Below are 20940 nucleotides of genomic sequence, written 5' to 3'. Positions count from 1 at the left end.
ATGTCAAACCGAGTGTTGTAGCCTAAGCATGTGTAGACCTATTATGGCAACATCTAGTGTTCATTGTCGAGAACGAATCCTGTACCATATTTAGGTAATTAGGAGACCTCCTAGACAAAGGCCTAAAACCGCAGCTGATCAGAGATTTTTCCCTCTAAGAAAAATGAAAACCAATCAGGTGTGCTGAATGACTCTCTTCGGGGAGCCAGACGTGTATTACTTTTATCCCTACCTTTCCTGTCTGCAACGTTTTATTTGTGGCCGCCATGGGTCGCAGTGCGAAAGAACCTTCGGTTGTTAGGATTTACTCGGATCATTAATGTGGGGAGAATCCCCCGCACGTGCGTATAAAACGCCAGCTGTCCAAATCTAAAGTTAATCTTAAATTTTAGTTACTCTTGATCACGAAGTACACTTAACCTAAAATGACCCCTTGTTGGAGATTACATAAGATTATAGGTTACATGCTCTTTTCGAGAGGTATGAGTGGAATTCTATATCATGTGACCGATCAGATTTAATGCACCAGAGGTTTGTAACCTGTGAGCAGCTATAGTGGCAGTGGCAATCAGTTGCAAGGTAATTTCTGAGCGGTATAGCATGGGAAGAAAGCACGGTATCTTCCCAGACTTTTGAGGGTTGATGTTCATCTGTAACCCAACAAGTTATAAAAGCATTTTGCCCTTGTCTTTCAAGATTCCATAAATATTGCAGAGGTGGATTAAGGCACTACTGTATGTAAGACTGTTGTATTCACATCACAGAAATCAAAACAGTTTTAAAAAAAAGGAATGGCAATACTTCTTTGGAAAAAAATATTGTCTCAGATAAAAGCAAACATATTGTCATTGTCACAGGCAAATTGTTTATTTTATTTATTTTTATTTTTATTTTTTTTTTTACAATAAATTGTGTTATGTAGAATGTTCATACAGTTACCATAATATCATCTCAGATCATGCCCCGTTGATTTTGGAAATGTTTTCGCTGTGATATCGTTTGTTATTATGAGGATTGGCTCACATTTATATTTCAGATTACAGACATAATATCACAAGCTGTAGCCTGCTATCTGGGAGGTGTTGAAGGCTTATTCTATGTGTCAAATATCTTTTACACTACGTATACAGTATGAATAAGCATTCAAGAAAGTGGCAACTAGAGTTGATGGATCAGATTTTCCACTTAGAAAAACAAAACACCAGCTTTCCCTCCTTAGATCTTTATAAAGATGGCACAAAGCTAAAGACATAATTTAGGTTCCTAACTGCACATCATAAGCCAATTAAAGCCAATTAATCAGGGTGAGGTGCTCGTTCTATGAGCACGGCAAGGAGACTGGCAAACTGCTACCTCATTCCAAAGATAAAGCTGATCACCGGGCTTCATACAAAGTCAGTCCAGGGTCAGTCACATCAGACCAGGGTTACATTAATCAATAATTGAAACAAAGTATTCTAAATTCAGAATTATTTGAGGAGCATGAATCAATGGAATATTACTCAGGCAGCTTTTGAAGAGTATGTTAGTGTTGAACAAATAGGACAGTCTGGGAAATCACCAGGCCCAGGCTAGTTTCTGTCTGGTTTAATTGACTTTTTTTGTTTTGTTGTAAAAACCTATTTTCAGTGTTTTCTGAATCCGCCCAGATGGAACCACTTCATTGCATGTTTTATGAAGCCTTCATAACTTTGCTATTGAAAAAACCTAATCTCCCTGAGACGGAGTGGGAATATTTATTTTATACACTATACAAGGAAATTTGAGTTTGAGATTTTTACTTTGGTGGATTTAGCCTTTATATTTATACTTATACCCTACTACCACTGTACTAATAAATGATACATATGCAACGATACACATTACTTTCATTCAACTGAGGAAAAATACAGGGTTGTCCCTTATCCTCATTGTGATTTGAACTGGTAATTGAACCTCTTGCCTGGGCTCTATGCTGTAATCAGCTAGCACAAGGTGTTATTTGGGGAGGTGTGGAACTAAGGGTCTCCCTTTACACAGATGACCTTCAATATTTCAGACATAGCCAGCTCACGTATTTTTATATTTTGGATAAATTTGGCAAATCTTATGTTAACTAAATAAACTAAGTTTAAACAATAATGGCCTTTTGACCATACTGTATGTCAAAGTTTCAGAATACAGGCTATTATTTAAAAATAATAAAGAACACCTGGACAGACCATGGAATATCTTAAACCAGGGTATAAAAGATTACCACCAAAACTTGCTAAACCAGGGGTTGTGAAACTTTCTGACCCTACGACCCACTTATGGCCAATTCCTTTAGTAAACCCACCCTTTGCTGAAATGTGCTCTGACATATGCCCAGATATGGAATTAAAATGTTTTGAACTTACCTCTACACAACTGCATGCGCTCCGTAACTAGTGCAGTGCTTGCAGGTGCTGTTTTCAACCTTAGTCATGTGACTAGCACTGGAAGTGTGTATGTCATGTACTGTTATTTTAGTCACGCGAGTCATCTTACGAACCACCACAAACCCTCCCATAAAATACAGCTTGGGAATCACTGTGCTAAATGAACAAATTATTATTGATATGATTTATGGAACTGAAAGGCCTGCCATTACATGGAAAAGGCTACTTCCCACAGATTTCCAGTTTTTTTCAAATTGGTTTAAGTCAACCATCCATTTATTGGTACCACAATGGAAATAAACAGCTCCACTAATTTGTGTGAAACTACTAATACAGTTTGGCACAAATCAGTGGATTCATCACAGCCTGTAATGACCTGATTTACGGAATCTAAAGTCGTCTAGATCTATTATTTTTAAGAGGACTGTTGGATAACCTGGCAGCTTGACTCAGTAGTGCCCTCTAGTGCCATGACAAAAAGACACTTGTGTGCAGTTAATGGAGTACGGCACTATAACTTCACCAGAGGTGAATATGAATAGCAGTGATCACATTCCTTTCAATTCAGAAACAGAACTGTTGAAAAAATATATGCAAAGTATTTTGCTGGCGCATGAAATACAGCACATTTTAAATTATTGCATAGAAAAGAAATATCATGCCCATAACAACTAACAAATAAAAACAGAAGTAAATTGGAACATATACAGGAATGAGGAACAGCAAATGTGTAGGTGAAAAAGTGGAGAAAATGAAATGCACAGTTGGAATATGATTGTGGAAAATGTTTTATTAAAACAAAACAATACAATAACTCGTAAAATGTGGTTTTATTGCTTTCCTTTTCCATAGAGCTCTCTGGTGTTTGAGGGAAGCAAAAAATCTATCTGCCATAGAGACCACAGAATATTCATACTGCTGCACCCCATAATGTTTCATGTGCATATTTTCATTATAATAAGTAAAGGATTCTTTACATGGCTGCCATATCACAACTCTGACACAGACAGGGCTTTTCATAAACCTGATTTTTTACAGATTCTTCTGGATTTTAAAGCTTCTCTCCAATGACCAATTCAATTTTAAGTAATATTAGTCATTGTTCAACATTTCAATTAGTTTAAGAGAATGTCACACACTTGAATTGAGGGTAGACTTTATACTGCACACTGCCCCTCTGTAGAGTCAACACTAATGTAATCACCACATCCACATTTTAGCTAGGGAAACCTCATTTTATCTAGACTTATCTCGTAGTGTTATTTTAAACATGTTTGATCATCGTGTCCTCCATGTTTTTTTGGGAAACTCTCAACAAAGATTTTAAAGGTGCATATGTGTTTTCTTAAAATAATATAAATTCTCTGAACTTAATTTTTTAGAAACCTATGCATCACCAACATACTGCAATCAAACAATACAGGTGGAGGAACATTGGTAGAATGTTTGGCACTCAAGCTGTTGCATTTTAAAGCAGCTACTGTCATTCAAAACATAGAAAAAGAACAATTAACACTTTGAATTACGGTGACAAAACAATGTTTGGGACTAGCTATGAAAATTCAGTTATCTATTCAATAAGTTTGAATTAAAAAACAAACAATCCCATCATTATCAACAGGATTTCCTCTAAAAAACACAAGCTATGACAATATGTAAAAGTTACCAAGTGGTTCACAGGTTGTTTTAAAAAATTGTATAAAATGACATCCTACAAAAGAAGGTTTGAAGTCCAGTAAAAATGCAGAAAACAGTAGCAGACATGTGACCTTTAAAGCATAATAAAGCTCAGCCGTTGTGCTTGGACACTGGTCTATGCACCTGTGTCCTATTAGTGTTGAAAACGAAACAACAGAAAGACCTGATCAATTCCCAGTGAAAAGGGTGCGATGGGACGTAACAGCATTACTGGCTGCAGGGGGAGTGGTGATGCGGAAGAGGTTGGGTTTGCACAAATGGGAGTTGGAGGTAGGGGGCGCAAGGTGGGACTTTGTATCAGAAGGGGTGTGGCTCTTTGCGGCTCGAGATCTGGGAGCGACTAGCGGAGCTGGTAGCGCTGCGGATGACCTCCATCCACCTACGAGGACAGACAGACAGACAGATAGGCAGATATTAGTGCTACTCCACACATCAACTACACTGAGATCCCAGCTGTTCTTATTGGCTCTTAAAGAGACAGTCCAACTTTTTTGGAAATGCTCTAAACCATAGTTAGATGATAAGATCTATAAACATTTCATCCCTGTGCATCCAGTAGAAAAATATTAGACAATATCTACAGGCAGCATACTAACTGTGCTACCACTATGAATGGCTGCAAACAGAAGCAGCATTAACATGGAAATGCAGCTGAGTTATTTACACTAGCCTCCTGTGTGTTTATAACAAGTAAAAATAAAAACAGAGAAACAAGAGGCAGGTAAATGCAGGACTATTGACAAAACCATGTATCCATCCACTGGGTGTAGTGATTAGTCGCTGTGCAGCACCACTTGAAGCGTGAGTTTGGGTTTGCCAGGAATGCAGTGCTATTGGCTGCAGTGGGAGTTAGAGAGCGAGTTTAAAGTCAGTGACACGGATACCTGGCAACCCCAAACTCACGCTTGTATTTCTGTCACGTAGCTTATCAGAGCTAACGGTGCATCCATCTGCAGCTATTCTTAGTGGTCACACAGTTAGCATGTAGCCTGTAGAAATTGTCTAATATTTTTAAAATAGACTAATATAACTATGGGTAAGATAACCAAAAAACTAATTTCTCCAAAAATTTGAACTAACCATTTTATATTCAACATTCCAAATATCAAAAGAAAATGAGATGACTCTTTTGAAGTGTACAAATACTGGAAAGTAGCACAAGTCATAATTGTTATGGTAAGATACATCAAATTTTGGTTTACACAATGTAATATGTATAAGTACCTATCAAATATCCATATCAAGCAATAAAGAGGTAAGTAAAATAAATAATCATGACATACATCACCTACAGTTTGCTCATAAGGAACTCACCAAAGCATATCTAAATGGTTATCTAAATAACCAACTAAACCCTTTTCCTGGTTTTTGCAAGACTGAGAAAAACATATCTTCACTCCCCCAGTCAGTGTGGCATACCTCTCAAAAGTGTACTCGCTCTCAGATCTGAAATAGTAGACGTGAGATTTGAAATGCAGTTTGAAGACGTAGTCTTTGTGGATGTTTTCGGATTCAGAGGGGATGGTGACAGAGTAGCCCAGCAGGGGCAGGCTAGCAAGGGGGTAGTCATCCTGTGGAAAAGAGGGAGGGGGGGGGGGGGGGGGAGCATTGGGTTAGCCATGGGCAGCAGCATCACAGCACTCCACCGCACAACAAAATAAAACCCGTACCACACAAAGTGGAATACACCATTTTCACTAACAAAACATGCCCAGGAACCAAAATCAGCCCTGGTTCCTCTGGTGGAAAATGGGCTTTAGTTCCCGAGTTCCGCAAAAAAAGGTCAATTCATGCTCAGGACACTGCATATTAGAATGATGGATACAGGCATAGTTTCCAAAACACTACTTCCAACCGGTGCCTATAATCTCTCATTAAAGAGGGAGAATGAGTTGTTGGAAATGTATTGACAGATCTCTCTAGGTCTCATTAGAGAGCAGGGACAGGAAATGTAATTAAAGGTCTATCACTGTCCAGGGCCTCGTTAAATCTTTAAACAGTTCTGTCTTCTGCAGTCTGGATGTTAACTATTGTCTTTGATGATCTGACAGGCCACTTCTTCAGGTGGCTTTGCAGCTGAATGACCTTTCCGTGATTGTGCACTGAGGTATCGATTAAATGGCCAGCTTTGATTCGTGCTCTGAGAAGAATCCCGTGGCATTTACTTTATTCCTAATTTCAAGAAACAAAATGGCTACTGAAATCATCCTCCTGACACAGAGGTCCAGACAAAAAGCCAGGCCAGACAGGAAAGAGGAGCCTAATGGAATAAGGAACTCCCACTATACTGATCAATCCCGTCACATGGGAGAAACAACATACACAGCGCTGCCATGCTAGAGCTCTACATACAGTCAGCACGTTCAGGAATGCCAAGGGTGGCTGCACATTTTTCAAGCCCGTTGCAATTCAAACAAACTCATGCAGAGCTCGGTGAGAGAGATCTGGGGCACCGGATATGAGCTTACAGTTACTGATTAAGTGACACATGACCACACAGTGGCACAGAGGTCAAAGAGCAGAGGTCAGAGGGGGGTGGGGCTTCACCTGATGGGACTTGTAGAAAAACAGGCTGAAGTTCGTGAAGACCACCCACAGCTTCTGCCAGCCATTGCTGTTCTTGAACTTCCTCAGCAGGTTGCCGGACAGCTGATTCTAGGGGAGGAAAAAGCAGTGATTGTCCGTGGTCGTCTGCCTTTGGCAAATCTCTATTCTTCAGTCTTTTAACAAACAAAACCAAGACAAAGGAGCACAAACAGCATATTGCACTACAAGACATTCATTTGTATGAGTGAAGTACAAATAAATGCGAGATACACATGAGATAACCATCTATAAGCCCATGAAAGGAATGAGAAGGCCCAAATATTATATAACTAGCACAGCAAGTAGAAAACCAGCTTGTATGGGACACCAGAAAGACTGCTCACATCCTCTACCCTACATTCAGTGTCCAGAGAATTAGTTCAATCTCATAGGTGTAGATTCTCCCCTCCAGGCAACAGCTATATGAGCCGACTCAGTGGAGACTCCACTCACTGTTGAAATGAGTAACTTGCTCTGAACACAAGCCTTTTACTGAAATCAAAGTGGTACCAACTAGTGGAATTGCAAATGAAGTACACAGACCCTTCATTATATTAAACAATTTTTTTATTGCAGTTAAAATTTTATGAGTATAGCTATAGTTAGTTGGTCTATGAGCACAGGTAGAGTACATTAGATTATGCCACACACCCAGAATTTAAGTGATAAAACATATGTTTCTTCACTTTATATTTATATATCTGTGCATATTTTATGCAGGTAGGCAGAGTGGGAGGGGACTGGGGGGAGGGGGTATGTGTAAGCAGTGACATCATGCATGAGGCCACTCCCCCTCTCTGGCACTGTTACCTCAGAGCTCCCGCAGGTATCACTAAGGGGAGGCTGTGAGCTTGGAACCAGCAGATAAGACAGAGAGACAGACACTGGTCCCTGGCCACTGCTAGGCCCAAAGGGGACGGGTTCTGAGGCAATGACTGGACTAGAATCTTCTACCACAGAAGAACAGACAGACAGACAGACAAAGAGGGAGGAAGAGGTATACGGACTCAGCAGGTGAAACGCACACACGCACTCACACACACACACACACACACACACACACACACACACAGAGACACTCGACAACCAACAACAGGTTAAACGCGGCAGCCAGCAGTGATCCTGGGAGCAGCAGCTGTGAAGGAAACCCTCATCATGAGTAAAAACAGGGCTCTAACCCTGGGGCACACCATTTTAAGGACATTAAACATTTCTCTCCCAATGGGGTTAAAACACTGCCTTTTACCTTCAGGACATAATAATGCAGGGTGAGTTACTCAGTCAACAAAACCAGAGATTGGATTTACCTTTCCCCTGAAATATTATGTCTGCTACCATTAATAATTCTACCTGAGTTATGGTGTCCTCAGGATACTGCACTGCTACCCATCTGCACAGCTTCATAAGCAGGGCAGGAAGGATGGGTAAATAGGGTTCAAGTGAAATAACTCAATCTGACCTCAGTTTAAATGCACATAAACTCAGGAAGACTGGTGAGGAAATGTACAGGCCCAGCGTAACTCTACATGTGCAGTCTGAGATATGGACAGACGTACGGACAGACATCCTATGGCAGACGGGACTAGGCCATCGAGCAAAAAGTCAGGCCTGAAGAGAGCTGGAAAGATGACAGGAGCAGGTACAGCCCCTGGGGGTAATCCTGGTTTGAGTAAGAGTATAAATCTATACTGCACAGAATATAATGCTTTTATTATTCCTCCTTATTAGACTAGACATAAATAACATCGAATGACATGTCTGAAATCAAGCTGTATATAAATGTATATTCAATATTCAGGCCATCTGAGCAGGAAAAAGCAGCTAATGTTATTTTATGTAAAGACCAATAGGTCCAAATGTATTACTGTATTTTACTATAACCTTTACTATAACTGGGCCTTAGTCTAGAGAAATTCTCACAGGTCCGAGCATTTCAAAAAAACATTTGGAAACTGAATTTTGCTGCTCCCAGTGGAAAGAGTCCCATATGGACATGACAGACACACACAGACACAGAGCAGAGACACAGTGACAGGTGGACTGGATTTTGGTACCTCCACGGCTATGCTGAAGTCCAGCATGGACACGCTGGTATTCCTGTGCCAGCACACGTGCACTGTAGTGTTGCCACGGTGAGGCGCCTGTCTCTCCAGGGAAGTGCGAGAGGCGCTTATGTCGTCCTCGGACTCCTGCTCTAAAGTCAAGTCCTCTGGGGATTCTGGGAAATTGAGTAAAAGGAGCCGTGAATAAAGTGACCTTTTCTCGAGTTACAAACACTGAATGTTTACCAAAGCAGACCATCAACACGTGGCTATGTTTTAAGAGGTACATCCATGGACTGAAGTCTCTCAGACAGGTTTCCATTTGAACTCAGTGCAGCAAACAGTCTACAGATATTTCAGCTAGGGCCTGTTTGTGACGCATCACTACACATTTCTTAACAACTTCTTGTGGGATAAAAAAAAACATTTCAGAAGCCAGCCACAGGCCAGAATATAAATACAACAACTGAGGGACTGGCCAAGGAGGCATTAAATGAAGGCGTTTAATCCTTTAGCAGGTGAACCGTGGGACAAAAGACCGAAGGAACAATGCAGGCACAGCCCAGGGATCAGGTGACTCTGCCTGCGAGACACGGTGGCCGCCATTGGGCCGCGGGGAACGGCTGACGTGGCGCTCCGCTGACTCACTGTTCTCAGAAAGAGCTCCGGCCTGCAGGTCTGAGGAGTGGCCATTGCACTGCTCTGCCAGGCCAATGGCCATGCTGATGTCCTCCATCCATTTCTCCATATCTGCCCCACAGCTGGAGGAGACAACAGGGTCAGTCCACGTGCAGGTGACCGCTAACCACACAAGTTAACAGTACCTTCATTCATTCAGTGACCGACATTATATTTCACTGAACTTATGCCTTCGCAACAAAAAACAAAGCATTGAGGACAGAGGATTTGACTTTGATCAGCTTGTTGAGTAACATTTATAAGCATAGCAGCTTTCCCACTGAATACTCTTTGCCCAACTGCAGTTGTTTTTATGAACAGTTTTTGTGCAGCACTTGATAGCAAATGCACTTTTGTCTTCATACAAGGAATAAATAGTTTTAGTTGCGACAGAGGAGATACGCCATCTTAACTGCACCTTCCCTTCCAGTTAGGAACCTGTCACATATAGTAAAGCCGCGCATGAAGCTAATTCTGTGGTGTTACCTTGCTGCCACGACCACGGACTGCCGCTGTCCTGACAAGGTGAAGGAGTAAGGCACGCCCCACTCTTCCTCGCTTTCTCTGATCTGAGAACAGGGAGAGGGAGAGATAGCCTTTTCACCCACACTAGCCACCAGACACACTCCCCTGATGGACTACCAAACTTGAATTTAATTCTCTGCTGAATCCAATTAAGTGAATATGAATGGGAAGAATATGAATTCTTCCCATGCACAGCCGAGGATACCCCAACAGGTCACATGACAGATCAGATACATCAGAAAGCCTGTTCCTGTTCTGACAGTGATGGGAGAATGAGCATTTGTGAACACCATAATGGATAGAACTACTGAACAATGAGCTGTCAATCAGTGGTTTATTTAGACAGATCTACTACTCTCCACAGAAAGGCTGAATTATTAGTTCAAATCAGTGAGGCAGCGTTTCGTAGCTCTGCTCATTGTCAGATTACTGAAAACTCACTCAACACATTCATAAGGGGGATTAACAAAGATAACTGCAAGAAATTCTTCAGGTTGAATTCTGTTCGTAGAACAAGGGGGCATAAATGGAAATTAGCAAAGGGTAAATTCAGTACAGATATTGGGAAGAATTGTTTCACACAGAGAGTGGTCAATGTGTGGAATAGCCTGCCAGGTCACGTAGCAGAGGGGATTTTCAAGACCAGGTTTGACACGATGTTAGATACTATCCAGTTTGCAGGTAATCGGAGCACTAGGTACAATTCGGTTAGGAAAATGGCCAGCATTGTTGGGCTGAATGGCCTGTTCTCCTCATTATATCATGTTATGTTATGTTAACATTATCATCTGGTAGTTACATTATTATCTGATACAGTTGAGCCAAAAGTTCAAAAGTTTGAATGTCTTTAGCCTAAGTGTATGTAAACTTTTGGATTCAACTGTATGGCAGCACTGTTGCATATAAATATGCAGCACAACAATGATGTGGGAAGCTGTATGGACAATGGTTATTGCTCAGAAGTTGTGAAAGTGTGAATTGTTCCTCTCTGTGGTACAATCTCAATACAGTATTTGAGTTTAAGCCCAACATCTATTCTTTTGCATACCGCTGTGTTACAGACAGTTTTTTTTAAATTTCAAGCTAGGTTTTTTTTTATGACGAATATGAGCTCTTTGGAAAAACACAGTGTCAGTCAGATAAATGAAATGTTCTGTTGCCCTGCTGGGCTGTGTTTGCAGGAGAACAATGGCCCTCTTCATTGTGTAACATCAGAATTAGCAGCTTGGCTGTGGATACAGAGGCAGTAGGCTTAGAATCCCTCTTCACAATCCCCCACACCAACTCTGTCTGTTTTGTTCTCTCATCATCTCTCTCCCTCTATCTCTCTCTCTCACACTCTCTCTCACGCTCTCCCTCGCACTCTACCTCTCTCACTCCCACTCTCTCTGTCTTTCTGTTGGTCTGTGTATAGCAAGGAGCCATATCTTCCAGTATCCATACTGGGGGAAGTCGGTGGGAAACTCACTTTCATGCCATAGAGGGGGAGCTGGCCATGAACTTTGAACTGATTGGACGCCGTCATCCCTCGACTCGTGTACAGGAGGACATCATTGAACTGTCACCAGGCAGGGTGAAAAAAAAAGCAACACAAAAGCACATCATTAGCCCCAATCATCAAGGAGCTATTCAGAAATGTTCCTAGCCCGTTTGCAGAGTAAACTGACTAGCAGATTGGAAATGACCAGAGATTAAGAGACAGGTATGCGCACACACAGGTGTAGGTGTGTAGCACGCTTTGTGAACACATTTCTGTCATGGTGGATCTAACATTCTGGGTGACTCACAGAACAGCAAACAACTATTGTGTGAATAAAGAGCTTGATGTACTGAGCTGTGGGGACATATTTCATTGAATGGATCGATACACAGATGTATTCCTGCTAACCAAGGCTGGCACAGTTGCTCATGCAACTCTGGTGACAGCACACATGTTCTCTTATTACATTATAAGTCACTCTCAATAAATGAACATAATATAATGTAATACAATACATATACATGTATTGAGATGTTGTGTTGTCATGTATTACTAATTTTGTGGATGTAAAACAAATAATCTGGTCCAAGCAGGACAAACAATACCCAGGTGCTACTGAAGATGTGCATTGCCAATTAGAGGCAGTCAGGTCAGGATCATTCTATCAAGCCTACAGTATGTGGTACACTGAAAAGAAAGAGGATTACCAGGAAAAACATTCTCTGTTGGAGGCCTTTTCCAGAGAGCTTGCTGAGACAGCCCAGCCTGATGAATTCCTGTAAAACACAAAAAACGCATCTCAAATATGGGGAAAATATATTCACGTGATGTTTCGTATTACCAAACAGCTTTGATCCATTTATGATCCAAGGGGCCTGATGGAAGAGACAAGTAAAACTTGTGGAAAGAACACGCAACGTTCCACTGTACTCAGAGTTAATAAACCTCTTCCCCTGTGAATGCTGATTTTGAAAGAATTAGCATTCATGAGCACAAGCTACTGTGGCTAGCCAACTAAGCATTTTCCACCTTGCCAGTTAAACTGTGAGCCAACTAAAGCAACTCATCAAAACAGAGCTCATCAAAGCTTGATGCAACTAGATAGCTAAATGCTGGGTAACTATCACGATCACTTAAGTAATACATTACTTGTTTTATGAACCTTTACATTTTACATTTCACTATGGCACCAACCGGCAGTTTAAAAACAGAGAGATTCAGTGATCCCTCATCCCATCATACAGTATTTCTACCATCAATGGTTTCTGTGCACTCACACGTCCTGGAATGGCCAGATTATCGATGCCGACCAAGTCCTTCTTCAGCTCCAGAAGTTTCTGGAAGTTCTCCATCTTGATCATGGGACTGTGCAGCTGGGTCACAATCTCTGCTATGTCAGCAAGTGCGGCTGGGGGGAAGGGCACAGATGTCATCACCAGTACCAGAGTTTTGATTATAAAATGATGGACGTAGATGGGCTGAATGGCCTCTTGCTGTCATCATATCTGTCATATGTCCTAAAACAGGGGTGGGCAATTCCAATCCTGGAGGTCCAGTGTGGTATTTTGTTTTCACCGAAGATTTGCTTGTACATTAGTTCACCAGCAAACGGTTTCATACAGAAAAATGAGAATAGTCGTCAGCTGTCAGTCATGAATTTGACTGAAATGCCACATAGCATAAACGACTGGGTTCACTGAATAATTAAAGAGCAGAAGTCAGCCCACCCCCTCACTAAAAAGATTTACCCAGAATCCCCAGCTGTCCCCTGTCAGTGTGCTAGTTGATAGTGAGCAGTGTGTCGGCTCTGTACCTCTGGAGTCCCTGAAGTCCACGTGCGTGGCTGGGTAGTGCTTGCACAGCCGCTCCAGGATCTGCTTGTAGTGCATGAGGCGGTGCAGGGGGCGGAGCAGGAAGATGTTGAGTGGCAGGTAGCACGCCTTCTGCAGCTCAAAGTCCCGGCACAGCGCCTCCAGCTTTCGGGAGGCCCGGCACGCCTTCTCCAGCTCCAGCAAGGCCTCCGAGTGCTTCTGCAGGTGAGCGGTCAGCAGCTGCAAAAGGAGGGGAGGGGAGGGGGTCAGATGGGGAACGGTGGTGTCCCTATCCCGCCCTCAACCCGAGGTTAAGCAGGGCTGCTATTAACACGCATTCCTCCCCTCTCGATGACCTCATTAAGCTCTCCGAAAGGCTTAAGTTACGACGACGGAAAGCTCAGCGCAGGTTGTGAGAAAGGGGGCCAGCCATACGGGCAGGGTGGCTCACTCCTGCTGCTCAGTGAATCCTGCACACACAGCCGCTGCCGCACTCCCACAGACGGCTGGATTTTCCACCGCTCCCCCCGTGCTAGCCTCCGCCAGGAAAATGTGCTGGGCTGGCCTCATTTGCTCTAACTCCCCACAAAACTGCATGAACTCTATCCTGACGCTAACCCCGCCCCCCTTCATTACATTCTGAATGCTCTTATCCGGTGACTTTCACAGATTAATGTACATTTTCACATGCAATCCTTTCATAAAGCTGGATATTTACTAGAGCGCTTCTATCTGGGATCTAACCTGGGAACTGGACCTGCAACCTTTAAGGTACATTCCTGGTTCCCCAAGCATTATATTACACTGCCACCTCATCAGAGGCCAGTGCATTCACCCTGTGTTCCTGCTAAACTCAGAGTTCAGAGGAACATCGGCCCCTTTTATGAGCCAGACCTCACCCCCTGGGCAGCGTGGAGGACATCAGACCCACAGCTTCTTTTACTGAGCCTTTCATCTTCAGACCTTTTCTACGGGGGGGGGGGGGGGGTTTGGTTAATGTGAGAGCCTGACTGCAGTGCCCATTAGCAAGGAGCGCATATTAACAACTGAACCGGGCAGTCACTCAAACACTGTCAGTGATTAGAGGCACTGTTACAAATAATTAATCAAACATTAATTAACCAAACTGTGTTCATGGTGGTGATTGATATTATTATTGCATAATTAATTACCTATTTTCCTGGTTGATATATTTGCATAAACAGAAAACCACAGGGTCTGTAACAGGTCCCAAGATAGACCTACAGGCCTAAAGTTTTTACCTGAAGCCAAAATGAGAAATGCAGGGACTGATTTTTGGCACTGGTGACTACAGATCTTTCCCCCTCACCTTCATGCCCTGGGCATTGTTCAGCATGACATCCCCAATGCGCTGGTAGTCTCCTTTGATGTGGGCGTTGGAACGACCCTCCCTATACAGAACACAGAAATTTAATCTTTACATCATTTTTCATTCAGGCCATTTTTTTCTTTTTATGAGAGGTAAGCAAAAAATGTCACTCCATTCAATATCATTAAGCCATCGGAGTCGTTCTATATAGACACAAAAAAGTCTTGTATCTCCACAAAGTCATACTTTCAATAATACAAAAACTTTCATTTTTTACATCATATTAATAAGGTTTTAGTTTTAAGGTATTTTGAATAAATGTTATTAGTACCAGAGACATGAAACATTTATGGTTCATGAAGCAATGATGCACTCAAAAATAGCAAAAATGGAGATGCAAGCTATCAACTCAGATAATTATTTATTGGTGCCACTTATTTTGTGTGTAGCCCTGTGAATTTTGGTACTGACGGTTAAGCCATAGTCAGATTCTGAATGAGCACTTCTGTAGAACTGCCAGCAGATGTCCCTCTCGAGCAATGTTCTAATCGTTCATGGACAATAAAACAAACACTCCCATCTTCTTCAGCCATCAGGCTCTCCCTCACATTCTTGAAGCCAGACTCATTAGTGCTCACAACATGGATCTACTTTATGGGCAAATTAGATCTAGCACAACTAGAGTTCTGAACCCCAAGTGTTTGAAGGGAATGATTTACGAGCAATTTATACTACGTCTCTCAGCCCAAGGCGGGTCTCTCTAAATTGGATGGCTGTGAGCTGTGTAAAGGCTAGCTTACTACTGGGAATGCCATTGATGGCTACTCAATTATGTACAACATGTAGATTGTGCTACTGCCGGTCTTTTTCCTTGAGCGGCAGAATTATGAATGAGTGATGCTTGATTCAGGAAGGCCAGAGGGCGACCCAAGTGAAAGGCCGTATTGAACAGACAGCCTCATCTCTGACTGTTCCCAGCCAGCTCTGTTAAGCTTTGATGTGAAGATGGGACTTGCTGATTATCGCTAGTGTCGCTGTGGTGGAGTGGGGGCAGGGGCGGGCCTCAGCGGTTGGGGGATAATCCCTTGAGGTTTGGAAAGATGCCACAGCCCAGCAGTTCAATGAGATGTGATTTGAGTGGGAGAAGCTTCTCTGCTGGGACTTTCACAGGAAGAAAGAGACAGGAAGTGGGAGCCCAAGGGCTGTGGGGCAACAGGGGCTGCCCTTACTGCTTGGCTGTTGCCATGGAGACCACTGCTTTCCCTCACATTCTCAGCTGTATTCAAATTAGACAGCATACCAGTACTGGATATGAAGCCATCAGTGGGCCTGGTGCCTAGATCAATTATGATGATATACAGAAGCATCCTTGGGCTGTTCTGGAAGGCATTTGTGATAAACGGTGACGTAATGTTACAAGGGAGTTCTATAAAAGAGTTCTACTGGTGTGCATATTTAAAGGAAGTTTATTTGGCCTGGTTTACTTTCTAATATTTTTCAGAAATGGATACTTTAAACACGATAAATCTAAATCTAAAAGGCTTAAGACAGTCCACAACAGAATTTTCAAAATGGTGCTAAGTTTACATGCGCTCAACATATGAAAATGTTAAACTACAGCTTTGAATCTCACATTAAAATGTACAGTGCAGTACTCTGTACAGTTGGTTGTGTAGATAAAGATCTGTTTTCACCAGAAGAATCTCCCCATGCAGACCAGCCCATCTGCCTGACCCCCTCCCCCTCCCCCCTCTCCATGCCCAGGCCCCATCCTCACCACAGGGCCAGTCTCTGCTCCACCTCCTTCAGGAAGCCGGTGTGGAACTTGTACAGAGGATCAAAGTTGGAGCAGATGACGTTCCTGAGAGAATCGGGCATGGCCTCGTCTTTCCCCACCGAGTTCTGGAAGGCCTGGAGAAACGACACGGTGCTGTCACTCCGCCTCAGAGCCATCAGGCTCAAACAGCAGAGTGGCTCCACACAGGTGGGAAAAGGAAGGAGAAAACAGTTTCCACTCAATGAGAAGCCAGCTAATGTGATTGTATTGGAGTCGTTCTGTCAAAAGAGCTCTGCATCAATAGCCAACGACCACGTGTCAGGACCAAGTCTTGAAGAAAATCTCATAATGACCGTGCGGGATCAATTCGATCGATGCCACCATCATTGCAGACACAGCCCTCGGGGACAAATTCATCTAACGAAACTGCATCGGCAGGAATGAGAACATGACGGCCTGGCCGCTATTGGAAACCGTGCAGGGTTTTGATTGGCTGGTTCATTGAGTGGCTGCTGCAGTGGTTGGGCAAGCCAGGTTGCTGGAAGCCCTTGAAAGCAGGTGAAAAGCTGCATCTCAGATGGCTACAAACTCCACAGGAAGTTGGAACAGGCAGTGGAAAAACAAAAAAAACAAAGGAGCTGTAAGTGGGTGGAGTTTCAAGCGATGCAGCCAACACAAATATTTATAGGATGTGTTTTAAAAATAATCTCTTTTTGGACATCCGAGGGCCAGCGAGGTCACTGGGAGGGGCTAGAGAAACAGCGAACCGTAATCGGACCTCATCGGTCCTGCTCGGTCTGGCGGGGAAACCATCCGCTGTGACGGAGCCCTGCTCCTCATTAGAAAGGAGGAGTTTCACTCCCTCTCCCACCCCCCACCAGTGCATTTCCTTTTTTCTCCTCAGCGAGGCCTCGGAGGCACAAATAAAAGGTGTTTGTGTGCCTGTGCAAAAACAGCCAGCAGGATGTTCGCAGCAGCCACAGAGCGCCCCCAAAACAGGAGATAACGAGCCTGGGAAAGGAGATTGTGAAAAGAGAAACCCTCAGGCAGCAGGAGCTGTCAAAGCCCACCTGTCACCACCAAAAACATTCCAGGAGGTAGCCAAACAGGGCAGGAGACCAATTTAACCACAATTCAGGTAACATTTCAGCAAAACCCAAACATCCCAACAGTCCAGCTGATGAGGCGATTGCATTTTTTATGCAGTAATAAGGCAGTTACTGTGCCAGCAATAATGCGGTCCTTATGCCTGAATTAAGATGTGGAGAAAAGAGGAGGAAAAGGTTGTAAGAAGTACACCAATCTGGTAAGCCTTACCACAGTAATGACCTCCAGGTCCTTCAGATATGTCCTCTCTGTGGTCAGCAGTTCCTTGGCGATGAAGTAGGCCTTGTCCGTTGGGAACCTCTGGAATGAGCGAGGATTCAGGCAACAGCACTTATTGAATGCTACTGCCACTAACCCCAATTATGCAATGGTGCAAACTACACTGCAATGCTAATCAACATTACAAAGGGGAATGTGGACTGCAGTCAGTCACTTAAATTCTTAAAGTTTGTCTGCCTCTAGTAAACTGTATTTATAATAAACCACGGTAAGCCATCTCATTCCTCACTGGGGCCAGAGATCAGACTCTTCAGCTCAAAGTGCTTAAGATCAAAGCTACACGATTGGCAAATTCTCCTAGCTGGCCTTCCTTTGGACCACAAACCTTCCTCCGAACCTCGTCTTCCTCGTCGGGGCGTAGGCAGCCCGCGTCGTTCAGCAGGGGGCTGGTGAGGGGAGAGGGCTGCCGGCCATCCGGGCTCTGACTGAGGGCCAGACTCTGCTTCTGTCCGTTGACCAGGCCCTGAGACTGTCCAGAAGATTCAGAGAGCCGAGGACTGTTTGCTACCAAAGCTGAGGGTGACAGGCAGGCAGAGAAAGATAGGCAGACGGAGAGAAAAGAGAGAAGGGGAAAAGTTAGACTTTATGTCACATTTAAATACATTTTAGCAAGAACTACTGTAATGCTGCACTGTGCAAACTAAACCATCAGAACTACAGCAGTGGCTAGCCACCATAGAATCTTACAGACAGGCTGACTAAAGCTAGGAGATGACTTCCAGACAGCCATGGATGAGTCATTCTTCACATAGTTCATGTAGTTCATACTGGTTCAGCACATGCGTTCCAAGCCTAAGAATTTATGTGACTTCAAAGGATTTATTTGGAAATTCATCCCACCTTTTGTCACTGTTTTCATCCTATCAAATCATGGAGAAGGGAAGGCCTTGTGCCTTGGCTGATTGGGTCAACAGTTAAAATCACTTACCCGATTTCACTAATTAGCCACTACATCTAATACGGTAACAGACTGCATACTTGCCCGCCACTGTTTTCTGTCCTCTGATTGCACCGTGTTGGTAAGGGTAAAACAGTGATTAAACTAGTGCTTCTCTAACACAGGGCTAAGACAGAGTCTACAAATGAAAGGGAGAGCTGTGACAGTGACTACAAAATGTGACCTCACCACATGCTGAACAAACACACTCAGACACTGAACACGCGCACACATATCTGCATGTATATAAACACACATTATATACACACGACAACTAAACAGACGAAGCTCTCTAAGACACCACATGACGGAAGGGAGGGGATCACTAGCATCTAGGGACGATCACATGACATTGGTGGGTGTCTTTAAATAAGATGCTTGGAGTCCCGCTTCACAAGGTCAACTTTTATTGACACTAGTGCACAACCGTATACAATGTTAAAAAGTGTAGAAACCTTTCCAAAAGAGTGAAATAGCAAAATGAAAACAGAAAAAAACAGTTGAGGAATCCAGTACAAATACAAGACTACAATATATACACAGTGTTACAGAAGTGAGAGTGGGAGAGAGAGAGAAAGAGCAGAATAGAGATTTAAGAGATTGTGCAGGTACATTCTAGGCCAGGCCCACAACACAGGCCTTCTAACCTTAGAACAAGACCAGACTGGTTCTAGAAAAACGAGCAAACCCAGGGTCTGCTCTAGCTTTAATTCAGTATCCTGTGTATGGGCTTCATAATAGTCCAAGTATTAGTGGTTAAAGACCCAGTGCTTACCAGCACTTTTTTAATCGTTTATTGAAACAGTTGTTTTAGGTGGAAACACAGCAGGTTAAGGTACAATCAGGCTAGTCCATTTACAAGCCATTATGCTCCATTTCAAGTCATTTTGACATTAAAAGTAGCACATTCAGCAGTAAGAGAGGCATTCAGACATATCTGCAAATTGCAGGTTGAATTTTGCTATGAAATACATGTACAGTACATTTAAAAATGTAACTATGTTTTGACCCACAAAAATTGGTCAAATTAGTAGCCAGTACTATACAATAGGCTAAATTGAATACAAAATACCGATATAAAATTGCGTACTAGAATAAGCTTCACATTTAAAATGAAAATATGAATAGTTACTGTATATACATATGCTTAAAAAAGATTTCTAATGACAAGACCTGCTGAACGTGCTACTTCGGTGGCAGCCAGGTGAAAGATTATATCTGTAGCTTCAGCGTGTGAGGGGCACAGTCTGAAAAAAGTCTGCAAAAAGGGGCAACACACCATGCCAGTGAACAGGGTTACTTTCCATAGACATGCTGCCTGGGCAGTGACGCCCCCTGGACCCATGCTTAATGCCCAAAGGGGTGACACCGATATCGGGGAAAACACACAAGCCTGCCCTGGTGGCTAACATGGGAGGAACTGGCTCAGACTTAAAATCTTTTTTTTTATTTTTATTTTTTTACTTTTCCTTGGTCAAGGTAAATCGAATGCATCATAACCACATGCAAATAACTACATATTCTGGGGACTAACTTAACCCGTCAGCATCCCTGTACAACTGGAGCAGAGCTGTGCATTTTGGCCATGTGCAGCATCTCCCATAGAAAGCCGTTAAGGCAGCGCTTGGTGCATCAAGGTTTCTCTTTGAATCTGCAGTGATCCAGGAACTGACACTATCCTGACACTTTGAACTGGGCGGTTATCTTTCTCTCTGTAGCTGTGGCTGGGCATTACACCCCCCCCTTCAATGGCCACTGAAGACTCCCATCAACAGACTGCTGGGTTCTCTTAGAGACGTTTAACAACGGCCGTTCCTTGCTTCACAGTCTTCACGTAAAGGGTTCTTTCATTGGCAACAAATAAAATGGCTACAGCCTTCAGAATATTATGACATCACATTACCAAAGAAAGAATTTCAGCTCAGTTAGGCATACTGCACTGGTCTCTATTGAGCAGTGGTGCACTTTTAACCTCAAAATGTCCTCACTGTATGCAGACTAAACACAGACTAGATGTTTTGACATTGACAGTCTATAATGATTCATTATTTTGTCAACAAAATGGTTAACTGCCAAAACTGTTAAGTTTTTCATTCATGACTTGACATTTACTGCTGTAGTTTCAAGCAGTGCGTACAAGATTCAGTAAGCAAATTAAATGCAAATAAATAAATCAATAAATAAATAAATACATGACCCAGAAAGCAGGCATAAGCATACGGTGGAGGTGAATTATGAGGACAATGAGCCGTGGGATGTTGCCAGTTCATCGGGTTGCATTTCAGACAAAC

At 43.0% G+C, this 20940-nt stretch overlaps 1 protein-coding gene across 7 annotated transcripts in view; it reads right to left on the bottom strand.

The window, feature by feature from the left end:
• Nucleotides 1–3169: 3169 nt before the first annotated feature.
• The window catches only part of farp1 (FERM, RhoGEF (ARHGEF) and pleckstrin domain protein 1 (chondrocyte-derived)), an 84065-nt gene continuing 66294 nt past the window's right edge, over nt 3170–20940 (bottom strand). For 6 of the 7 annotated variants that reach the window (XM_035407877.1, XM_035407881.1, XM_035407876.1 and 3 more), the window contains exons 14-27: nt 18038–18225; nt 17644–17733; nt 16327–16460; nt 14550–14631; nt 13222–13459; nt 12686–12816; nt 12116–12184; nt 11397–11486; nt 9890–9972; nt 9374–9486; nt 8738–8901; nt 6645–6752; nt 5517–5668; nt 3170–4476 (exon numbers count right to left, since the gene is read on the bottom strand). In XM_035407877.1, the coding sequence (XP_035263768.1) occupies nt 4395–4476; nt 5517–5668; nt 6645–6752; nt 8738–8901; nt 9374–9486; nt 9890–9972; nt 11397–11486; nt 12116–12184; nt 12686–12816; nt 13222–13459; nt 14550–14631; nt 16327–16460; nt 17644–17733; nt 18038–18225 (1724 nt within the window). In that variant the 3' untranslated portion in view covers nt 3170–4394. The remainder of the gene's footprint in view (nt 4477–5516; nt 5669–6644; nt 6753–8737; nt 8902–9373; nt 9487–9889; nt 9973–11396; nt 11487–12115; nt 12185–12685; nt 12817–13221; nt 13460–14549; nt 14632–16326; nt 16461–17643; nt 17734–18037; nt 18226–20940) is intronic. The other variant, XM_035407882.1, reaches the window with a different exon arrangement.

Source organism: Anguilla anguilla, chromosome 3 (assembly GCF_013347855.1).
Source record: "Anguilla anguilla isolate fAngAng1 chromosome 3, fAngAng1.pri, whole genome shotgun sequence".
Lineage (NCBI taxonomy): Eukaryota > Metazoa > Chordata > Actinopteri > Anguilliformes > Anguillidae > Anguilla > Anguilla anguilla.
Note: the sequence above shows the minus strand (reverse complement) of the source record. Positions and strands in the feature narration are given on the sequence as shown.